The 23,377-nt window shown below is 47.9% G+C and overlaps 2 protein-coding genes across 3 annotated transcripts in view; one reads left to right on the top strand and one right to left on the bottom strand.

Annotated features, from left to right (window-relative positions):
- Positions 1-14,545, bottom strand: part of NELFA (negative elongation factor complex member A) — a 56,510-nt gene extending 41,965 nt beyond the window's left edge. Inside the window, exons 1-6 of one of the 2 annotated variants that reach the window (XM_063924779.1) lie at positions 14,030-14,545; positions 6,250-6,421; positions 5,996-6,157; positions 5,522-5,611; positions 2,873-3,006; positions 2,588-2,657 (exon numbers count right to left, since the gene is read on the bottom strand). In XM_063924779.1, coding sequence (XP_063780849.1) covers positions 2,588-2,657; positions 2,873-3,006; positions 5,522-5,611; positions 5,996-6,157; positions 6,250-6,421; positions 14,030-14,239 — 838 coding nt within the window. In that variant the 5' untranslated portion in view covers positions 14,240-14,545. The remainder of the gene's footprint in view (positions 1-2,587; positions 2,658-2,872; positions 3,007-5,521; positions 5,612-5,995; positions 6,158-6,249; positions 6,422-14,029) is intronic. The other variant, XM_063924777.1, reaches the window with a different exon arrangement.
- Positions 14,546-14,881: 336 nt separating this feature from the next.
- Positions 14,882-23,377, top strand: part of LOC134928790 (NELL2-interacting cell ontogeny regulator 1-like) — a 150,488-nt gene continuing 141,992 nt past the window's right edge. Inside the window, exons 1-2 of the mRNA XM_063924792.1 lie at positions 14,882-15,204; positions 17,372-17,642. The gene's annotated coding sequence lies outside the window, so the exon portion shown is untranslated. The remainder of the gene's footprint in view (positions 15,205-17,371; positions 17,643-23,377) is intronic.

Raw genomic sequence — 23,377 nt, 5'->3', positions numbered from 1 at the left:
CTCCATGTGCCTTTTAGAATCCGCATCACCTGTCCACTGCAGAGTCCATAATACTCTCCTGGCAGAAATGGACATTGCATTTATTCTAGATGCCAGCCGGCAAATATCCCTCATGTATAAGACTACGTCTTTAATATGCTCTATGGTTAGCAATATAGTGTCCCTGTCAAGGGAATCAATATTATCAGACAGGGAATCAGACCACGCTGCTGCCGCACTGCACATCCATGCTGAAGCAATAGCAGGTCTCAGTATAGTACCCGAGTGTGTATATACAGACTTCAGGATAGCCTCCTGCTTTCTATCCGCAGGCTCCTTTAAGGCGGCCGTATCCTGAGACGGTAGTGCCACCTTTTTTGACAAGCGTGTGAGCGCTTTATCCACCCTCGGGGATGTCTCCCAACGTACCCTGTCCTCTGGCGGGAAGGGGTACACCATTAGTAACTTTTTAGAAATCACCAATTTTTTATCAGGGGGATGCCCACGCTTCTTCACACACTTCATTTAACTCATCTGAAGGGGGAAAAACCACTGGTTTCTTTTTCTCCCCAAACATAATACCCTTTTTTGTGGTACCTGGGTTAATGTCAGAAATGTGCAACACATTTTTCATTGCCGTAATCATGCAACAGATAGCCTTAGTGGAATGTACATTAGTCTCGTCGTCGCCGACACTGGAGTCAGACTCCGTGTCGACATCTGTGTCTGCCATCTGAGGTAGCGGACGTTTTTGAGCCCCTGGTGGCCTTTGAGACGCCTGGGCAGGCACTGGCTGAGAAGCCGGCTATCCCACAGCTGTTATGTCATCAAACCTTTTATGTAAGGAGTTGACACTGTCAGTTAATACCTTCCACATATCCATCCACTCTGGTGTCGACCCCGCAGGGGGTGACATCACATTTATTGGCACCTGCTCCGACTCCACATAAGCCTCCTCATCAAACATGTCGACACAGCCGTACCGACACACCGCACAGACACAGGGAATGCTCTGACTGAGGACAGGACCCCACCAAGTCCTTTGGGGAGACCGAGAGAGAGTATGCCAGCACACACCACAGCGCTATATAACACAGGGATTTACACTACACAAAGTGATTTTCCCTATAGCAGCTATAATACACAGTATTGCGCCTAAATTTAGTGCCCCCCCCCTCTCTTTTTTACCCTATTGAGCCTGGAAACTGCAGGGGAGAGCCTGGGGAGCTGTCTTCCAGCGGAACTGTGAAGAGAAAATGGCGCCAGTGTGCTGAGGGAGATAGCCCTGCCCCTTTCACGGCGGACTTCTCCCGCTCTTTTATTATTATGGCAGGGGATTTTTACACATATATAGTTTATTAGGCTATATTATGTGTTTTTTGCCATTTTTAAGGTAATCTAATTGCAGCCCAGGGCGCCCCCCCCCCCCAGGGCGCCCCCCCCCCCCCCCCAGCGCCCTACACCCATCAGTGACCGGAGTATGTGGTGTGCATGGGGAGCAATGGCGCACAGCTGCAGTGCTGTGCGCTACCTTGATGAAGACCTGAGTCTTCAGCCGCCGATTTTCTCCTCGGAATCTTCAGTCTTCTGGCTCTGCAAGGGGAACGGCGGCGCGGCTCCGGACGACCGAGGCTGGGCCTGTGTTCGATCCCTCTGGAGCTAATGGTGTCCAGTAGCCTAGAAGCCCAAGCTAGCTGCGAGCAGGTAGGTTCGCTTCTCTCCCCTAAGTCCCTCGTAGCAGTGAGTCTGTTGCCAGCAGATCTCACTGAAAATAAAAAAACCTAACAAATACTTTCTTTACTAAGAGCTCAGGAGAGCCCCTAGTGTGCAACCAGCTCGAGCCGGGCACAGATTCTAACTGAGGTCTGGAGGAGGGGCATAGAGGGAGGAGCCAGTGCACACCAGTAGTCCTAATTCTTTCTTAGAGTGCCCAGTCTCCTGCGGAGCCCGTCTATTTCCCATGGTCCTTACTGAGTTCCCAGCATCCACTAGGACGTCAGAGAAATGAGCAATAAAAATACAGAAGAACTAGCAATGCACAGAAACTAGCGAGCACCTATAATATTGTTAGACCTGTACCACCCAATAGCCACATACAAGACACAAATGCAAAGATTAAAAAAACACACACACACACACACACACACACACACACACACACACACTGGAGCTTATTCTGAGTTGGGGACAAACCATGTAACAATGCAAGAGGTTCAAACACGGGTATCTGCATGCAGGGTAAATCCTGGCTGCTTTTGCATGTAGCCCACAGATGCTGGACAGCTTTATCTTTACATTGCAATTTATATTGGAGTTTACATACACCCCTCTCAAATCTAACTCCGCACATTACATCTCCCCCACCTGCAGTGCAGCATGGTTTGTCCAGGCACCGTTCCTTTTTCTTTCTTTTTTTTTTTACTTCCATCTGTCCTCAGTGTTTATGTATTAGATTTTATTTTTTTCTTTATTTTATTTTATATCAGTCCATTAAATATTCACGTTTTATAGAACTGGCCTAAAAGTGGATACTGAAAAATGAAGTTACACAAGTTATTCAGGTGAATTGAAGGGAAAAATAAACACACAACAAATAAGCCGGACTCACCGACAGTCTTCCTTCTTCTCTTTGCTTCTCTCCCAGCTCCCATCATGTTCAAATCCGATATTTGCAAGTACTGCAAACAAAATATTTACACATAAGCACAGTAATGGTGCATACACACGGAGCTATATGCACTAACTTTCAAAGCGATTTTGACTATATAGTCCAAAATCGCTGAGCCATATCGCTCCGTGTCCACACCTTAAGCTTTGTACTGTTTATTTGTATAGGACCAGCCTGCCCACAGCTCATTAGCTGTATGCCAGACAAATAGCGACAATCGCCTACCTTCACTCCTCTCTCCCTGCCGAGGGGTGTCCTGGAGGGCGCAATAGGCGGAGTTCTGTTGGTAGTTGGACTAAATACACTCGGGGTTGTAGGGCTCCTAAAGGGCGCCTGCTTTGGAATACCTTTCAGAGGAGCTGTAATGGAGAAAGTAGAAAAGATAAAAGTGGTTACATTACAGTGTCTTCTTAAGGCCAGTACTGAAGGGAGAGATGTGTGCTGAGCGATCTTAACACAGACCACTCAGCACAGCGTGGTGTGCTGAGCGAGGGGGAACGCTCACTTCACAAAGCGCTGAAGTGAGCGACCCGCTAGATTGAGCCTGCATGCAGGCTCAATCTAGCACCGGCGATAGCGATGCGCGGGACAGCACATCGCTATCGCGCATACACACGACAGATCCGTGCTTAGAATCTAAGCAATCTAGTTAGATTGCTTAGATTTTAAACACTGATCTCTCTGTGTGTACCACCCTTTAGACGTGGGTTATAGATATAGAGCTACAAATACAGATCATCCATCCCTTTAAGTGTGAATTCCATTATGTGCCTGGATGACGTGATCAGGTAAAAGGATGTATACAAAGCCTACATCACACTTAGCTACATGGAAGGGAGTACAGAGCTATTTCACATACCAAAGCCTGATCGCACCTTCATTTGTTTTACAATGTAAACATTCCCAAAGACCAACACAATGCAGGCTTCTCCTCCAAAATGTTACATACTAATCTGCACAGTAGGAGGAAGTTTGGAATCAGTGTTGCGGTTTAGGATCTTCACAATGGCTGGGTGGGGAACAGTAATTCTATTCTGGCCAGGGTACTATCAGTACAGAATTTGTATGTTTTCCCTATGGTCACATGGGTTTCTCCTTTTCATCTGGACTCCCCAAAAACACACTAGTTAATGTTCGTGTACGTCAGAGAGAATCAAGAGTGCAGGCTCCACTTGGGCAGGGACCGATATGAAGAACATGCTCTGTAAGGTGCTGCTTAATACGTTGGAGCTATAGAAAAAATATATAGGCTTACTTTGTCCAATAACGCCAGCAATTCTGGCGGAAACTGAACAGTAAAAGGTCAAACCTTTTTCAAGTTACCCATAATTCTAGTTGTGGCTAATAAACAAGCCATTTTAGCAGATTAGGACATGTTAGTACTTTACAGATAAGCAGTTCTGTACAACTCTATTTCTCCATGTCTGGATTTTTAGAAATTGATAAGTCACCAGTGAGAATGGAGACTAAAGGGGGGTACACATGGACAGATCAGTGTTTAAAATCTAAGCAATCTGACTTGATTGCTTAGATTTTAAACACTGATCTGTCCGTGTGTATGTCACCAGGGGGGGGGGGGGGGGGGGTGAGATGGGTGAGATGTGTGCCGAGTGGTCTGTATTAAGATCGCTCAGCACACCTCTCCAGTCAGTACTGGCCTTTAGGGGTCTATTCATGAAGCAGTGAAAAAGAGTGGCGAAAAGGACCAGTGGAGAATCTACCCATGGCAACTAATCAGCTTTGAAGGAAGCCTTTATCAAGTACATTCTATAAAATAGAAGGGAGATGCTCGTTTTCACCGCTACATGAATAGACCCATCAAATGTGTCACCCATGGAAGCGTAGAGTGTTCCACCTTGATTAACAGATCACCAAAGTAAGGGATGACTCCATCGCTCAAGAGAGCCGCCATGATTTTTGGGTCCTAATATAGGACTCTAAGAAGGGGGATTCAATTGCTTTCACCGCTGCCGCCACTAGATGGCGCCCAACAGAGCAATTTAATTGTTGCTCCGTTTGGGCATGATTAGACATTTTAGCTCGCAGTCCCCTGAGGTGGCGAGCTACAATGTGTGAAAAGTGACACGTTTGGGCACCCAAACAGCACTTGCCACGTTGCACCCGACACTGGTCAGGTTTAGCCATTTTATGCAGCTAATCCCGGTCTGTCTGGGTGTGATCAGCACGTTAAAACAAAACAAATGAATATCGCCCTCTGATCTCATGTCGCCCCCTAAGTATGTGAGTAATCACGTTCAGACAGGAGCATGTGTACATGTATACGAGTAACATGTATCACAGCAACCAGAAGACTGGTGTGTTCTCTCTTCAGCTATAGTTTCAGCTTCCCACATGATCCACTGCAAACATTAAGTCAACTTATATTCTTAGCCTGCAGATCCCCGACATATACATAGCATTGCCATAGGTTCATAAATAATACTGGCAGATATGTATTTTTCTTAGCTTCACCTAATGTCAGGCCATGTGTGTCTAATTAAGAGCAATATAATTAGTGCCTATAGCTCCAAATAGTCTATTTCACAGAACAGGATGGACATACAACAGGATGCAGTTTCCAGCCAATCTGGACTAAGCAAATACTAGGTCCCATCGGCATCTCCTATCAGTGGTAGCCAACCCTGGTCCTCGAGAGCTACCAACAGTTCACGTTTTCCAGCTCACCCAGCAGGTGCACAGGTGCAGTCATTACTCACTGACATTTTAAAAGATCCACAGGTGGAGCTAATCACTTAACTTCTGATTCTGTGAGGAGACCTGGAAAACATGCACTGTTGGTAGCCCTCGAGGACCAGGGTTGGCTACCCCTGTCCTATATGCTGCATGCCCAAAACCAAACGGAAATCATCTTACTTGTGGTGTCCACTTTTTTGACCAGACCTCTTCCTTTCGCATGAAATGGCACCCCAGCCGTCTTCTTCAGCTGCTGGGCAGTTTCTGTGGCTTTGGAAATAAAATAAAAAAAGTATTACAAACGACTAGATCAAATAGCACTTGGTCTCATGAAGTGTGATATGCAGTTGTACCTCTTTAGGATTACTGTAGTAAACAAGTAGAGAAAAAAAATAAAAAACACCCAACAGGCTCCACCAGCTCCCCCTGTACCACATGGTCCACTTTATCACTTCTCCACTCTTAATACATCTGCCCCAATATTAGTGAAGATCAGTGCTTTTACCAATCAGTTAGCACAACAAGCACAGTATGCGAGATAAGCGACCCATATTATAACTACACAGTGCCACCTGCAAATCACTATTTTCCGCAGTATATTTATATGTGGACATATCTCCACCTGCCTCTCCCGAGGCCGTGGCACAAACTTACATTTCTGTAGAAGTTCTGCTCTGAGCGTGGCACTTTTTGGCTTCCGTTTCAGCTGGAAATGCTTGACTGGGGGCGTCAGTGGTCCTGCCAGCATGGTGAGGGCGTTCTTGTTCAGGTACTGGCATTCCAAGGGCAGCATAGAGGAGGCCTCACATTCACCCACTGGTTTAGTGAAAGACAGGAAAGTTACAGGATGGTGAAAGGACGGCGGATGTCACAACATAAAGCAGAAAATAATGTTGAGGTGACCCCACCTTTTTCTCTGAGCTCTCCCAAAATATCCTGTACATTAGGATTCTGCTCCTCGAGGTCAAGGTTTAAGGAGCCAGTGTCGGGGAAGGATTTTAAGATGTCAGCTACCATTAAAATCCAGGGGTCAGAGTCCAGCGTGGCCAGTTGGATGATTTCAGTCAGTGCCATCTTCATCTGTAAAACAAAAACGTTTTGTACGTGTCAGGTTACTAGGAGGCCAGCACAAGTAGACGTATGAAACACTTTACAGCAAGTATTAACATCAGTCTGGAGCGTAATTTATAATCTACACGTTTAGACATCCAGAGACAAATAAGCATTCAAAACGCACAAAGAGAACCGATAAATATAAGTTCAGAAACAGATTCAATTACAGCAGTACTAGTGACATCACAACATCAGATTGTAAGTTACATAACCTATTCCACAGATTTCTACGTAGCTGTCCTTATGCCCAGCTCAACAACTTCACGTATAACTCATGCTTCTATAACACAGGTTCTCAAAGCTCAGTCCTATGGACAGCAAACAGGTCATGTCTTCCAGGTCTTACCACAGAAACACAAGTGAAATTATCATCCCTACCAGTGGATCTTAAAAACATAAGTAAATAAAAAGTATTAGCGAGTAATGGCTACACCTGTGCTCCTGCTAGGTGACCGGGAAAATGTGACGTGTTTGGAGTCCCTAGAACGGAGTTCCAGAACGTCTGTTCTATAATATTCTACCTAAGGGGAGAATCCAATCTACAGCTGGGATTGGTGCGCATGGAATAGCTCCAGGTTTCACGCCCGAAGCTAGTCAATAAAACTGACTTTTCATTATGTGCCAGAACCTATTGATTCTGCATAATAATCAATGGGTTTCTCAGCGCATTAGACCTCTGAGGGTGACTATTATTGTAGACTTTTCATTGCAGCTCCGCTGACTGAATCAGCCAGCACTGGTAATTATTGAATCCCAGTTCTACTATATTCACAACATATTGGGGGGGGGGGGCAAGCAAAATGGATCCCTTTTCACACATTTCAGACCACCACCACCAGCAGGTGCGAGCTGAAATGTAGACGCCACCAGCAGCCGAACGGAGCCACATTTGAATAGCTGTGTTGAGCGCCATCGAGTGGCTGCAGGCCACAAAATACATTTGAATTTCTCCACTAGAATTTATCTTGATCATCAAGAAACATTAAGAGGGAAGATTCAAAAGTTCCATGGACGGCACTAATTAATGGGCGTCCATTAATTATCTCACTTGTTGCACCCAATTAGCCCACAGTCTGTGTCATGGTGCACAAACCTTGGACTTTTTGCACATTCCTGCTTGACACTTCCAGAGGCAGTGAGCAGAAATGTGTTCTCATGCAGCACTTGTACCCGAACGGACCAACAATTGAATTGCTTCGTTGTGTGCCCACTAGTGGCAGCCCCCGGGGGAAACGATCCCTAAATATTTATTGACTAAAGCCAAAAAGGTCTGGATGGCTAGACAATGCTGCATCCTGGGGTCCACTGGAATCTAGGGGGGAATGAAATTGTTTTATGTGCCACGATAATGAATAGGCACCTGATGTAGCAATTGAATTGCTTCAGGCACCCATAAATTATTATGCTTGTAGTGCCCAAACAGCAGGTGGCTAAACCTGTATAAAGTGCTGGTTTGGCGCCCAAGCAATGGAGTCTGTCTGCTCGCCACTTCAGGTGGCAGAGTACAGAAGGGTGTTCTCATGCAGAATTCACACCTGAGCAACAAGTGAATTTCTCTGTGTGGCTGCCCACTAAGTAGCACTGCCAGAACAACTGAATCACCCCCTTACTATCGATTTGTTACCAGATGTAACTACTGCACTCCCCTGCCTCTGTGGGGGAAACAGACAGACCTAAAGGATGCCGGATTACCAACAACGTAATTACACTCCAGCCACCAGAAACCATCTGAGAAAAACTATCCAACCTTACACTGTGAATGGCCGAACAAACCGATATCAGATTCGGACAAAAGAAAAAATCAGAAATATTTCAATGTCAAGATCAACCTACAGTAATATCATAATTGTAGTACCTGCTGTGGTTTGTTGAATAATATTTAGACTTTACTAATTTCATCACTGGCTGGTGCAATAGCAAGTAACACGCTTATGTCCCTAAAGGACAACGCTTCTTTGGAAACAGAAGACAAAATTAAATGCTGGTCACATGCGTGGCTTAAGTGCGAAAAACCTGAAAATGGGTTTAAATAACTACAGGTGTCAATATGGAAATAACCTAATCTGTGGGGTATATTGAATATTACAATGTATAAAGACCCCATCAGGCGTTCCATCACTAATTCTGGGCATAGTCAGATGAAGGGTCTGTCAGATCGTGGCCATAGATGGAGATATCTCCCGCTGTATGGCCACACAATATCTGGGTTCTTCCCCTGAGGAGGAGACATTCCCCTAGTGAGCATTCTAGCACCCTGCAACTAAATCAGTGAGGAGGGCATATTTACATTTAGAAGGGCAACATTTTAGACTTGATGTATCGTTACAGCTACTTTAAATTGATTTAAATGCTAAAACATGAATTCTCACCAGCTGATTTACAATTACATGGAAATCTTTAGGACAAGCCCCCATTACAGCTGCACAGCAAGTTACACTGCATCAGAGTTGTCACACACTTTGCTAGGATGCAAGATCCACAATCATGTTATATCCTTGCAGAATGCACATCATCATCCCTGGAACTACCATCATTGGCAAAAGAATGTAAGCGAATGGGAACCCTCCAGACATCAAGGTGGTGTCAGGATTAAAGGTTCTTTCTTGCATGAAATTACTAAGCCTGCAGCTCAGAATTTCCATTGAATTTTTAAAAGTCACCTACTGTGCATTTCAATTCATAACGCTGTTTAATTCTATTTGTAGTCTATGAAGGTGCAATAGCCACTGTGGGTACTTTGCTTCAGCAAGAAATGTATGGACCCAGTACAGCAGTCACAACTGCTCCAGTTAACAGGACTTTGTAGTTAGCTTGCTAAAGCGCAAGCTGGAAGGGCTGGTCAGCTCAGCGTTTCATATAGCACCAGACAGTGGCGGAACTACCGCCAGTGCAGGCAGTGCCTTGCAATGGGGCCCGCCACTGTCCAGGGGCCCAAAGCCAGAGCGGCATGTAATGAGTCAAACTGACTCATTACATGCCGCCGAGGAGGGGAGAGCGCACCGTTTACGGGGGGGGGGGGAGGAGGGAGCTGCAGCAGCGCTGTGTCATTGCTGGAGGCGCTGCTGGCCCTCTCCTTCACCATAGGAAGCACATCCTATGGTGAAGGACAGGGACAGCTGCTGCTGCGGCTCCCGAGTCCCCCTCCTCCTTCTCCCCTGCCCGGGATCTGCCAGAAGAAGCTGCACCGAGGAACCTGAGCCAGCGGAAACAGCAAGTATATCTATTCTATCTATCTATCATCTACTCTGCCGTAATGTGCAAAAAAAAGGGCACGCTGCCTGCCGTAATGTGCAAAACAAAGGGCACGCTGCCTGCCGTAATGTGCAAAAAAAAGGGCACGCTGCCTGCCGTAATGTGCAAAACAAAGGGCACGCTGCCTGCCGTAATGTGCAAAAAAAAGGGCACGCTGCCTGCCGTAATGTGCAAAAAAAAGGGCACGCTGCCTGCCGTAATGTGCAAAAAAAAGGGCACGCTGCCTGCCGTAATGTGCAAAAAAAGGGCACGCTGCCTGCCGTAATGTGCAAAAAAAGGGCGCGCTGCCTGCCGTAATGTGCAAAAAAAGGGCGCGCTGCTTGCTGTAATGTGCAAAAAAAGGGCACGCTGTTTGCTGTAATGTGCAAAAAAGGGCACGCTGTCTGCCGTAATGTGCAAAAGGGGCTCTACCTGGTGTAGTGGTGCTACCGTGCGGCGTAATTTGAATAATTGAGACTACTGTGCACAGTTATACGAATTGGTATTTTGTGGCCACACCCCTTCCCCACGCCCCTATTTTTTTGCGCACGACTACAGCGCACACTGTCCCTGTTTTGCATGTTCCCGTTTCTTGCACACAGCGCTAAAATGTCTAATTACGGCACTGTTGCTAAGTATCCATTTCTCTGGCCCTAAGCAGGTCCCCCTCACCAGACCCTCTCCAGGGGTGAGGGGGTGGACTTTGACGGGATTTGGGAGGGGGGGGGGGCAAAGCATTTTCTCGCACATGGGCCCACCGCTCGCTAGTTCCGCCACTAGCACCAGAAGACTCCTAGGTTAACTCCTAGAGAGGAGACCACCGCTCTCCCCTATATTCTGCGATTATGCCCCTTTGTTGGACAGTGTCCGTCTTCTATTTGCACACCCAGACATGAGGACGCTGCTTTCCGCAGGGTATCCGGGACGACTAGTCAGAGTCCGAGATCTAAACCACCCCAGAAAGATCACTAGTTGGGAAGCTAAGTAGAACGGCTGCCCTGATACCCAGAACCCAAGCTCACGAGAACAGGAGGGGGCATAAACAGCAATACAAGAGAGCTGCAAGAGACTTACGAGGAATTAGGATTCCAGCTGGACTGTCAAGTAGGGATGACTGCAAAAGGTAATTATGAGATCAGGAGGCTCATTGCCAGTGATGTCTGTATGCTAGACATGAACAAGAGGAGACTGATCAATACCTTACTGTTAGGAGTGTTTAGGACTGATCTGTGTCTGCACACTGATACGCGGACTGACTTATGGTTATAGGTGTTGCATGTTCCCTCATTCAGGGGATGTTGTATGTGAATACGTTTTATTAAGTGCTAAAGCCACTTTGAAGATTTAAGTTGGATACCACACCACATATCGGCGGGACCGGACCGACATATCGCACACACTGTCTAGTGCGTACCCACTGCCCCGAGCTCCCGTGGGTCGTCCTGCTAGGCGCGCTGTACGCATGACAGAACTACCCAGCAAACGACAGGATGCAGGGAGTGCAGATATGAATGCTATCATGCGGTATATCAGTGTGTACGGGACAGCCGATGCATCGTTACATTGACCATCCAATCGGCAGGGTACACGCATCGTCTATTGTGTACCTGGCTTTAGTTTAAAAAGCTAAACAAACGTATTTTAGGGTAAGATATTTGACCTAGGTTCGGGCATTTTGGATTGGGTAAAGGATAGGGCTGTGCTACATGCTTATTAGTGAATCTTTTGCTGGGTAATGAGCCAGTAGGAGACCCAATATTGTGCCCATCAACTGTACTATGCAAAATGAAAGTATATAACAGTAGGTCTGCAAAAAGTGACCATTATGGGTGGGGGGTGATTCAATTGTTTTACACGCAGCGCTAATTAAATAGGTTCCCCAAGGAGCAATTGAGTTGTTTTTGGGTGCTCATGATCCCACTTGTCGCACCCAAATAGACCCAGTTTATCCCCATACAGCAGCTAAACAGTCAGAAGTCCCTGCTAGCATTCTTAAACAGTAGTCTGGGCGCCCAAACCACGGACTTTTCACACATTTCTACTCGCCACCTGAGAAGCCTGCCAACAGAAATCAGTGCACTTGCGGCATTCACGCCTAAACAGAGAAACAATTGTACATTGGGAAACCATTCATTAATGCTGCGCATAAAACAAATAACCCCCCAATAAACTGGCACTCCCATGCATGCATGCATGTACGCTTTTACTTTGGTACACGAAAGACCTGTACTTAGCGAGCTGCAGCTGAATGAACAGAACACATATCACAATCCTAAGTATCTAATAAATGCAATATATATTAAAAAGGCAACAAATGTAAAATAAACATAGTGCAAATATGAATAAGGAATAAGCTGTATTTAAAAATGTTAAAATAGCGGTTTTACACAGAACAAATGGGATGCAGGTAATGTGGCGGCAGTCAAGATATAGACGCCAGAATCCTGACAACACCGACGACCGGAATCCCAGCTCACGGTGGCTATTACCACTCGTGGGTGTCCACAACACCCATAGAGTGGGAACAGAACCTGTGTAGAGTGCAGCGAGCCCGTAAAAGGGACTCTTTGCGCTCGCACCGCTGCCAGCCGGGATGCCGTTGCAGGTATACTGACATTCATACTTAACCCGCAGACATAAATAACCCTGCCATTCACAGTAGTTCTGAAACCTGATAGCACCTTTATACAATAAAAACAGAAGAACCAACATCTTTCGAGAACTTATCATGAACTGATAGAAACTCAGCAACTTCCTCTGATTTCCGCAAACTACTTTGCATGTGGCATGAAATGGCTCTGAGAATAGTCAAAACTTAATGTGCAAGAAAAGCACCACTGCAGCTGCACTGTCCCACAGCACACGCAAGTTCATGCCTGGCTGCAGTCAGGACAGGATTTATTTACAAATATTATTATGGTTTATTTTAATACCCCTAACCAGCCCCGCACAGTCAGATTATTAGAGCACATCGGTGGATAGACGTTTGTGTCACAGACAGACACTAACATCAGTGCAAATTGGGTGGAAACAAACAAACCTATTTCTTTAGACCACAGGTTCTCAAACTCGGTCCTCAGGACCCCACACGGTGCATGTTTTGCAGGTCTCCTCACAGAATCACAAGTGAAATAATTAGCGCCATCTGTGGACCTTTAGAAATGTGTCAGTAAGTAATTAATACACCTGTGCACTTGCTGGTTTACCTGCAAAACATGCACTGTGTGGGGTCCTGAGGACAGAGTTTGAGAACCACTGCTTTAGACTATGCAGACACAGGGAGAACACAGGGTGTAGTACGGTATGCCGGTGGCTACGACCCCGACAGCCAGCATACCAGCGCCGGGATTCCGACCGCCAGCTGGGCAAACACAAACACCTTGCGGGCTCAGTGGCGCACTACGCTATTTATTCTCCCTCCAGGTGGGTTGAGGACCCCCAAGAGGGAGAATAGTTGTCGGTGTACCGGCGGTTGGGATCCCGGCGCCGGTATACTGAGCGCAGGGATCCCAACAGCTGGCATACTGAATTCCAGCCAAGAACATATGACATATACAGGTGTAGCGGATAACGTCTCTGCATGACAGCATCAAGACCATGATTTCCCAGCTATGGCCCCAATCTCTGGAGTTTACATGTTCTCTAGGGGGCTGGGGATGAAATTTCCAGCAACTCCCGGGAACAGTGCCCAGAGCTATTCAACCGACATTGTGTCTGGCACTTTGGAGATGCCTTTTACCATCTCAACTAGACCCATGGCACTAATTAAGTTGGATTTCTGCTTACACAAAAGCAACGGACGCAATACATAGATTTGGAACAGAATTTTGCTCCTGCAGGCGTTCCCTCATACCCCACAGAGGCGTGAGGGGAACATCTGTGATGTCAACACTGCCGTAGACTTTATCTGAATTGCCCCCTATACGGGCGGCACACAAACCCAATACCTGCTACATTAATATTTGGACAGATCTACAGGAGATAGAGTTTGGCACCCTAAGTCATAACATTTCTCAAACTCTGCAATCATGGCACAGTAACAGTCCAGGTTTTAAGGATATGCAAGCTTGAGCACATGTGACTTAGCACCTCAGTCACTTTGCTTTAACCATCTCTGCTCAACCATGGAAATCCTTAAAACCTGCAAAGCTAGGACTTGCAGAACCATCTCATACATCGCAAAGGATGGAACTACAAGTCCCTGCGAACTGTGTCTCTCTGTGGGGCAGCAGGAGACTCCCACCCCCCTGTGTGGCACGTATTGCCGAGACTTGTAGTGCTGCACAGTCTGCAGAGTGCACCCGGCGGAGAGGGAGGCTCTGGGGCTGGGCAGGGGGCGCTCACCTCGTCCACGGTGCGGCGAGGCAGGTGCAGTATCCCCAGCAGCAGCTTCAGCTTGACGGCGGAGGACAGGTTGTGGAAACACAAGCGGACGTTGTCGATGACGGAGGCGGTGAGCAGCGAGGCGATGCTCGGAGGCGCCCACAGCTCGTCGGCGGAGCCCAGCTTGTTGTGCAGCCACAGGCCGGTGTCGCTCTCCCGCATCGACGCCATCTTGGGAAAAAGGAAACATCGCGAGCAGGCATTTTATGAAGACAGCTAAACAGGTCGCGCAAGGACCCCCCGCTGCTGCTGCAGTAGCAGGCCGGGAGGACGGGGGCAGCGCCAGTTCTCGCGATGCCTGGCGGCGGGCCCGGTTGTAGCGACGTCGCTGGCCATGGCGTCTTCAGTCACGAAGTCTCACGCTTGAGGCGAGCGGCTGCTACCAGGGTGCGGGCGTTGGATGAGGGCTATTGTGGAAGTGAAGCACACCGCTCGACCTCGACTCCATTCTGTAATTGCCCAAATTAAAGATGGCCGACAGGTCCCGCCAGCGCCTCCCTAAATGGGAGTTGTGACAGACGCTAAAGGCTTTGGACGGGTCCCTGGTGGAGCCAAAAGACATTAGTATGCGGCGCTGGACAGCTCCTTTTAAGAGTGGGGTTGGCACGCTATTTGCTTTTAAAGACATTTCATTTTCTGTTTAAGCCAGTGTTTTCCAAACTCTGCTTTCCAGGCACCATAACAGGCCAGGTTTTAAGGATAGTCATGCTTAAGCACATTTCATTTAATTAGTACATCAGTAATATTGATTTAAGTTAACCGTCTCTGCTCAACCACAGATGGTATTAAAACCATAATTACTGATTTTTTGTGGGCTGACCCTCCCAGAAGTAGCAGAGGGGTGGGACGTGGTGTAGTTAAATGTGTGTATGTGTGTGGGGGTGCACTTGCATTGTCATGCTACGCCAGCACTACACAATGCCGTGCTTACTTTACTCAGGAAATGGACTGCAGCGCACGGCTTGCACACTTTTCTAGACATTCCATTTTGGGTTGAACATTTTCACAGTATTCTATGCGGCCGACCAGACCGCATAGAATACTGCACACACTGGCTGCGGCCAGCACCCTGGGCAATTGCACGACTGTCCCGCCCCCAGAAACGACCCTGCATGTTCCATCCCATCTTCTACCAGGTGCTTCTTCTTTCTCTTTCATTAATCTAACTCAGTCTATTTTTGGGTGCTTTTCTGTTCAAAGAATGTTTACAAGCATTATAACAGATTTTGTGTGATGTTTGATTCTGCTTTGATTAGCTATCAATTAGAATTAAACAAATATATGTGTCAAATGACTATGTACAGTCTCAGCTCATATTGATGCCAATACTGCTCTTTCTATCTTTGTAGACAATATGATGGGTCAGTGCCGTAACTAGGCATTTTAGCGCTGTGTGCAAGAAACGACATTGGCGCCCCCCCCCCATGCAAGATAGGGGCAGTGCGCGCCGTAGGCGCGTGAAAAATATATAGGGGCGTGGCTTCATGGGGAAGGGGCGTGGCCACAAAATAATAGCAATTCATACTACGGTGCACAGTAGTCTCCATTATTCAAATTACGCTGCACAGTAGCGCCACTACACCAGGTAGAGCCCCTTTTATACATTACAGCAGACAGCGTCCCCCTTTTTACACATTACAGCAGACAGTCCCCCTTTTTACACATTGCGGCAGCCAGGCCCCCTTTTTACACATTGCGGCAGCCAGTCCCCCTTTTTACACATTTCGGCAGCCAGGCCCCCTTTTTACACATTGCGGCAGCCAGGACCCCTTTTTACACATTGCGGCAGCCAGTCCCCCTTTTTACACATTGCGGCAGCCAGTAGCCCTTTATACACATTGCGGCAGCCAGGCCCCCTTTTTACACATTGCGGCAGCCAGGCCCCCTTTTTACACATTGCGGCAGCCAGGACCCCTTTTTACACATTGCAGCAGCCAGTCCCCCTTTTTACACATTGCGGCAGCCAGTCCCCATTTTTACACATTGCAGCAGCCATGCCCCCTTTTTACACATTGCGGCAGCCAGGACCCCTTTTTACACATTGCGGCAGCCAGGACCCCTTTTTACACATTGCAGCAGCCAGGCCCCCTTTTTACACATTGCGGCAGCCAGGACCCCTTTTTACACATTGCGGCAGCCATGACCCCTTTTTACACATTGCGGCAGCCAGGACCCCTTATTACACATTGCGGTAGCCAGTCCCCCTTTTTACACATTATGGAAGACGGTGTCCCCCAGAGAGAGAGAGAGAGGGATATACTTACCTTCTCCCCGCTGACAGGCTCCTCGTGCTGGCATCTCCCTCTGTGCAGTGTGCAGGCATAGGACAAGGAGGAGGAGGGAGGGGGACTGGAGCCGCAGCAGCGCTATTTCATTGGTAGTAAGCGCCGCTGCAGCATCCCCCTCTCCTTCCGTATTGGTTGCCCGGCGCTGCTGTGGATGCTGGGATGGAGGAACCGCATCCCAGCATCCACAGCAGCGCCGGGCAGCCAATACGGAAGGAGAGGGGGATACTGCAGCGGCGCTTACTACCAATGAAATAGCGCTGCTGCGGCTCCAGTCCCCCCTCCCTCCTCCTCCTTCTCAGCTGCCTCCGGCGCTTCTCTCTCCTCCAGCGCGGCTGCGGCGCACGGCGCGGACTTCAGAAGCGGCATGTAATGAGTCAATTTGACTCATTACATGCCGCTGGCCGTGCGCCCTCAGGGCAACTGCGCTGTGTGCCAAGCCCACTTGGCACACACGTAGTTACGGCCCTGTGATGGGTTACTGATCAATAGGTCTACTGTAAGAGCTTGAAGCTCTACAATCATTAGGTCAACACCATATGATCAACAGTGAAAAGGTCGACATGGTCATTAGGTCGATCTATGAAAGGTCGACAGCAGAAAAGAGGTACAAAAGGCAGACACATGAAAAGGCCGACATGGAAAATGGTTGACATAGGAAAAGTTCAATAACATTTTTTGGTGTTGTTTTCACCGTCTGTGCATGTGGAGTACCAGTTAGTGCACTGCGTCCCTTTGCATGGCAAGGTGCCTCATTCTGCTACTGCTGTGCTTACTTAGCACAGTTTACTATTCCCAATAGTAGTCCACATGGATGGTAAAGTATGAAAAAGTTGATAAAAGTGAAAAAAACAAACCTCATGTTGACCATATGCGTGTTGACCATTTCAACCTGTCGACCGTTTGAACCTGTCAACCATAAGCACTGTCGACCTTTCGTAGGTCGACCTAATGACCATGTCAATCCTTTCACCATGGGGGTAATTTCGACCCATTCACAAACTGTTTTTTTTCACAGCCGTGCGAACAGGTCTGAACTTTGGCTGCGCGCAGGCCCCAATGCGCATGCACGTCGTTGCCCGGCAACGGCCGTCGCCAGTCTTGACCAGAGCAACGACAGAAGTGTTCACAGCAGCGAACGCTAGAAGATTGGCAGGCAGAAGGCGGATCTGGGTGTCAACTGACCGTTTTCGAGGAGTGGTGAGGCGAACGCAGGCGTGTCAAGGCGTTTGCAGGGCGGGTGTATGACGTCAATTCCGGGACCTGACAGACTGAAGTGATCGCAGTGGGTAAGTCAGAAGCTACTCTTCTAGAAACTGCACAAAATGTTTTTGCATAGCTCAGCTGCACAAGCGATCGCACCCTTGCTATGCAAAAAAACCCTCCCCCATAGGCGGCGTCTATCTGATTGCACAGGCAGCAAAAATTTGCAGCGTGCGATCAACTCGGCATGACCCCCTATGTCGTCTTAATGCATGTCGACAATATGTTGTGGACCTATTGACTGTCTAACTAAACACTGTAGATCTATTGACCGCATACCATTATATGATACCATTTAACAAACAATATTCTGTATTCACACATGCTTCTTACATTATATAGTGTTCTTTGTTCACTGCTTTTATGGTGAACTTTCTCTTTTGAAAAAAAAAAATATTGTAACAATGCTGCCAACTACAGCAAGCAAGAGATTTATCAAAGCTTGGAGAGAGATAACATAACAGCCAATCAGCTCCTGTCATTTTGTTAACACAGCCTGTAACATGGCAGTTTGAAGCTGATTGGTTGGTACTTTACCCAGTAGCAGATCTTGCCACGGGCAAGCAGGACTTTTGCCCGGGGCGCCGCCTTCTGGAGGGCGCCGGCGCCATCCGGAGGGCGCCGCACCACGGCAAGATCCGCTGCTGCTGTGCCCCCCGCTGCCGCTGCCCGCTGTGAAGGGAAACTAGTTCGTGGGCTGCCCGCTGTGAAGTTTCCCTTCGTGGAGAGGACCTTTTCTGTAATGATGTGCGGTGCGCGTTGACGTCATCGCGCACCGCACAGAAAAGTAGCGTCTAGTTTTTCTTCGTGGAGAGGACCTTTGCTGTGCGGTGCGCGATGACGTCATCGCGCACCGCACATCATTTCAGCGGCGCTACTACTGTACAGGGGGCGTAACTGACCACGCCCCCTGTATGAAGCCACGCCCCCTATTGCAGCCCGGGACGCAAAAAGCCCCTGAACCGGCCCTGACTTTACCTCTCTCCAAGCTTTGATAAATCTCCCAGAGGCTGGAATGTACTACAGCAGGAAGTGGGAGGCTATCAGAGATCTGACAAATGCCTTGGATGAAGCAGTTGCTTTTAGAGAAGAGAGATGGCAGACCAAAATCATCAAACCGTGGTCCAGGAAAATGACTCTCAGCTCAAGTTGAGTACAGGTTTACAGAAGTGGAGATGTTGCCCATAGCAACCAATTCGATTCTAGCTATTATCTTTTTTAAGGCGCTAGATAAAGCATAAGTAGAATCTGATTGGTTGCTATGAGCAACATCTCACTTCTATAAACTTGCAGTTTAGTGAACACCCCTAAAGTGGAGGCCTGTAGGCATGAGTTTAAGGTTTTACTTTGAAAGCAAGTGTTTAGAAAAAATTTAGGGTTAGGGATTTGAGGGGAGATGTATCAATCCTTGGAAAGAGATAATGTGGATTGTTATCAGCTTCTAGTATTTCATAGTCCATGCTAGATTAATGACAATTAGAAGCTCATTGGTTGCTTTGGGCAACTTCGCCTCTTAATCTCTCTCAGATGTTTGATACATCTTCTCCTTGGTGAATATTTGGATAGCTCCATCCAGCCAGTCTTGACCCGAAATGCACCCTAAAGTGTATATGTAATAAGTTACTTAATTACTAAAATCACGTCGGTTCCTAATCGCACCTATAGCATGTACCTCTAAAACAAATTTTAAATTTTTACCCTAAATCTGATACAATCACTACCCTGTAGCCAAAGTCCATCCCAAACTACTTAACCAAATCCTTAAATTAACTCTGTGCTACATAAAGGGGACATCCTACAATCCTTCTTCAGAATTCTTCACCTCTATGTAAGAGAGTGGGACTAACTGAATGAGGGTTGCAGCATATGGACCAAAAGAATTTACACCCATAACTTTTTCGCACCCGATGTTTTACCGGGCCTAATAGGATATCCCCATAGTGGGGTAATGCACACAGGGCAGTTCCAAGTGGCAGTCTCTAAATAAGTATTTTGTACTGTTTGGATGTGGAAAAATTATTGTCAGAATGTCTGACATAAAGGAAGCTCCAGTGTTAGTAAGAAGAGGAGATTGGCTTTACATCGCTCTTTGTGGTCAAAATAGAAATGGGGACAGCAGCCAGCCAATCCTCAAAGTGTGATAGATGGTCAAGGCCACCAGAGTATCTCAGTCCCTACCTCTTTCACCATCATGACCATGTGATGGACCAATCTGACAATCCATGGTGGAAGCCAAGGAGATTGGCTGCAACGGCTTGCTTCACTTTACAAAGGGGTAGGCCTAAGGCCTGTGTACAGTGTAGTGTGGTCATGTATGGAGAGAAGGGGACTGGAGCAGTGCTCTTAGACGTTAGTTTGCAAGTGAGCATCTCCCAATTCAGGTTATCTTGTCACTGGGTAAAATAGATTGTGTTTGCAGGTGTAGCAGGATGGTCTTGCTTTATGGGGGTTAACCCTTCACTGGTAAGGGAGATTGGTGATAAGACAACGGTACTCCAATAAGCAAGAGGTGATGCTTTTGGGGAGGATGACAAGGTGAGGACAATGTTGGTAAGTTTGAACCTGTTCAGCAGACAAATAACATCTGGGAACATCTAAACACTCTGGACCAGGGCCAGATTAGCAATGGGGGTGGATGGAGCTCCAGCTCCAGGCCTTCACATAATATAGTCCCATCATCATGACAACATGGTCACACAGCAGCTATGTGCCTGAGTGAGAATACAGACCGCCCATGTGGCAGATTTTTTTTGCACTCCCCATGGCCACCATCCAGGAATGCCCATTGCTGTGCCTCTCATGCTCCGTTACCAGCTATCCCGTGTGCAATAGTGCATTTGTGCATACACTCATGGTAACACACGTTCCGTAAAGGTTAACAGAATAATTTGTCATGCGCAGTAGCACACAATTGCTCTACTGCAAAAACATCAGCATTGTATCTGGTTTCCTGTTGCTGTTTGAATCATGGGGGTCATTCCGAGTTGTTTGCTCGCTAGCAGTTTTTAGCAGCCGTGCAAATGCATTGTCGCCGCCCACTGGGGAGTGTATTTGCAGAAGTGCGAATGCTTGTGCAGCAGAGCACCTGCAAATTTTTTGTGTGCAAAACAAGACCAGCCCTGTAGTTACTCTTCGACGGCTTTTGACATCACACACCTGCCCAGCGTTCGCCCAGCCACGCCTGCGTTTTTCCAGCCATGCCTGCGTTTTTCCAGCCATGCCTGCGTTTTTCTAAGCATTCCCTGAAAACGGTCAGTTGACACCCAGAAACGCCCACTTCATGTCAATCTTCCTGCGTTCAGCCGTATGACTGGAATCTTCGTTAGACTCTGTGTAAACCCACGCTGCTAATTGTACCCGTACGATGCGCCTGTGCATTGCGGTGAATACGCATGCGCAGAAATGCCGATTTTTAGCCTGATTGCTGCGTTGCGAACAACGGCAGCTAGCGATCAACTCGGAATGACCCCCCATATCCAATGCCTGATGAAATCTGCTCACTCCTTCATGTCTTGTCTTTCATAGGCGTAACTGATATTGTCTTGTGTTTGTAGCTCAGCCAGGGCCAGGCTGGCCACCCTGCACTTTTGGCAAATGCCAGAAGGGATGATGGGCCGGTCCGGCCATTCAGAGAGACCGGGGCTGGCTGAGCTGCTCAGCCTCCTAGCACTCTACTTGGCTGTCCAGCATAGAGAGAGGGGCATGCTGTGAGGCCAGGGCCCCATGACTCGTGGCCAGGTTTGTTATACAGCCCCAGTCTGTGCCTGTCCTCAGCTGTATTCCTGCCTCCGTAGCTGATAACCATGAGCATGTATTTGATAAAGTATTAAATTATTCATCTCAAACATAATGCGGCAAGAGAGCAGGGGTGTAACTCCATGAGGCAATGGAGACGCCTGCCTCCAGGCTCCAAGCCCTGAAGGGGCATCTGTACTGTGTCCAGTTCTGGAGACCATATGTCCAGAAGGATATAAATAGCTTAAAGAGTGTACAAAGGGCAGCTAAAATGGTACATGGCCTACATCACCGGAAAAGCTAAAAGATCTTAACATGTATAGCAGGGGTCTTCAACCTTTAAGACAGTGTGGGCCACATAAAAAAATGAAACGAAGCCGAGGGCCACTAAGCTATACTGCGGTATTTAGAATCTAAATTTTAATTTATGATTGTAATGAGACCTTTTCTAGACTCATAAGACCATAAAAAAGACTTCAAAAGATAATTATTGTAATTGAATGAATGAAACATGGTCTACTTTACCTTTGTTATTATAATAAGTTCATATCAGTGGGAAACTTGGCATTGTTTTTGCTTGGCCAGCTTGTCGATGTTGGCATCAATGTTAGAAGTCGCTATGCGCAGAGTATTCTCAAGATGTTGGTCTGTAAGCACTGAACTGGACTCATACGGCAGTATCACTGGACTGGTGGGTATAATGTGGGCATGCTTTCACAATATTGCTGCTGTCTGTCTGTGATGGGGGGAGGGAGGGTATGATAGCGCCTATGTCAAGACATAGGTGCTATCATACCCTCCCTCCTCCCCATCACAGACAGACAGCAGCATTGTCAAAGCATGCTCCCTGCCATCTCTGCTCTTAATACTTAATACACCCCCTGCTGGGTCCCCCGCCACGCCCCCTGCCCTCAATACTAATTTATTCACTGCCATGCTCAGGCTGCCGCACCCCCGTCCCCGCCGCTCCCGCACGCCGGGTTCCTGCACTGCCCCCTGCCCTCAACACTTATACACTTTTATTCTCCTGCCGCAGCCCCCCCCCCCCCCCCCCCGCGCCGGGTCCCCGCCGCACACAGCCATGCTCAGGCTGCATACATGCTGCCGCACCCCCTCCGCTCCCGCCCGCCGGGTTCCCGCACTGCCCCCTGCTCTCAATGGTAACTTGCCGCACCCCCCCCAGCCGGGTCCCCGCCGCTCTCACCCACCTATTCAACACTGCAGGCGGAGGGAGACACAGGGAGGGAGACACAGTAAGGGTGACCAGACCACTGACCAGCCTAAGAGGAGCTACTCCCCTTCTTCACAGGCAACCAGTGACAGTGCGGGGGAGTCACATGACTCCGGGAAAGGGAAAAAAACATTTTTTTTTTTTTTGTGTTCATATGTGCGCTGCGGGCGGGCGCGTCGGCGGGCCATGGAAACCATAGCAGCGGGCCACCTGTGGCCCGCGGGCCACGGGTTGAAGACCCCTGATGTATAGTATGGAGGAGAGAAGGGAAAGGGGGGACATGATAGAAATTTTCAATTATATCAAGGGTTTTAACAAAGTTCAGGAGGGAAACATGGGGGGTCATTTAGACCCAATTGCATGCTGCATTTTTTTGCAGCAGTGCGATCGGGTCTGAAGAGCGCAAGCGTGGGGGCAGCAATGCGCAGGCGCTTCGCTGGCTGGTGTCGGCCGGCGCAAGGCAGCGATGAAAACAATGAAGAAAGCGTTTGCAGCGGCGAACGCAGGAAGAATGACAGGAAAAGGCCGTCCGGGGGTGTCAACTCACCGTTTTCTGGGAGTGTCGAGGAGAACTGTAGTTTATTGAGTCCATCTTCTTCCATGTAATTGATAATGCTGAAATATCCTTAGGAAAGAAAGCCATACCTTAAACACACATTAAATACACTTTACCATGGAGCCGCTGCGGCCGCTGTACTTAACACACACTCTGCGCACTTTGTACGCTATTAGCGTACAAAGTCCCGTACTGCGTACGGACTTGGCGTACAAACGCCGCGCTGACGGTACAAAGTA

This window comes from Pseudophryne corroboree, chromosome 1 (genome assembly GCF_028390025.1).
Source record: "Pseudophryne corroboree isolate aPseCor3 chromosome 1, aPseCor3.hap2, whole genome shotgun sequence".
Taxonomy (NCBI): domain Eukaryota; kingdom Metazoa; phylum Chordata; class Amphibia; order Anura; family Myobatrachidae; genus Pseudophryne; species Pseudophryne corroboree.
This window is presented reverse-complemented; position numbering and strand designations above follow the sequence as displayed.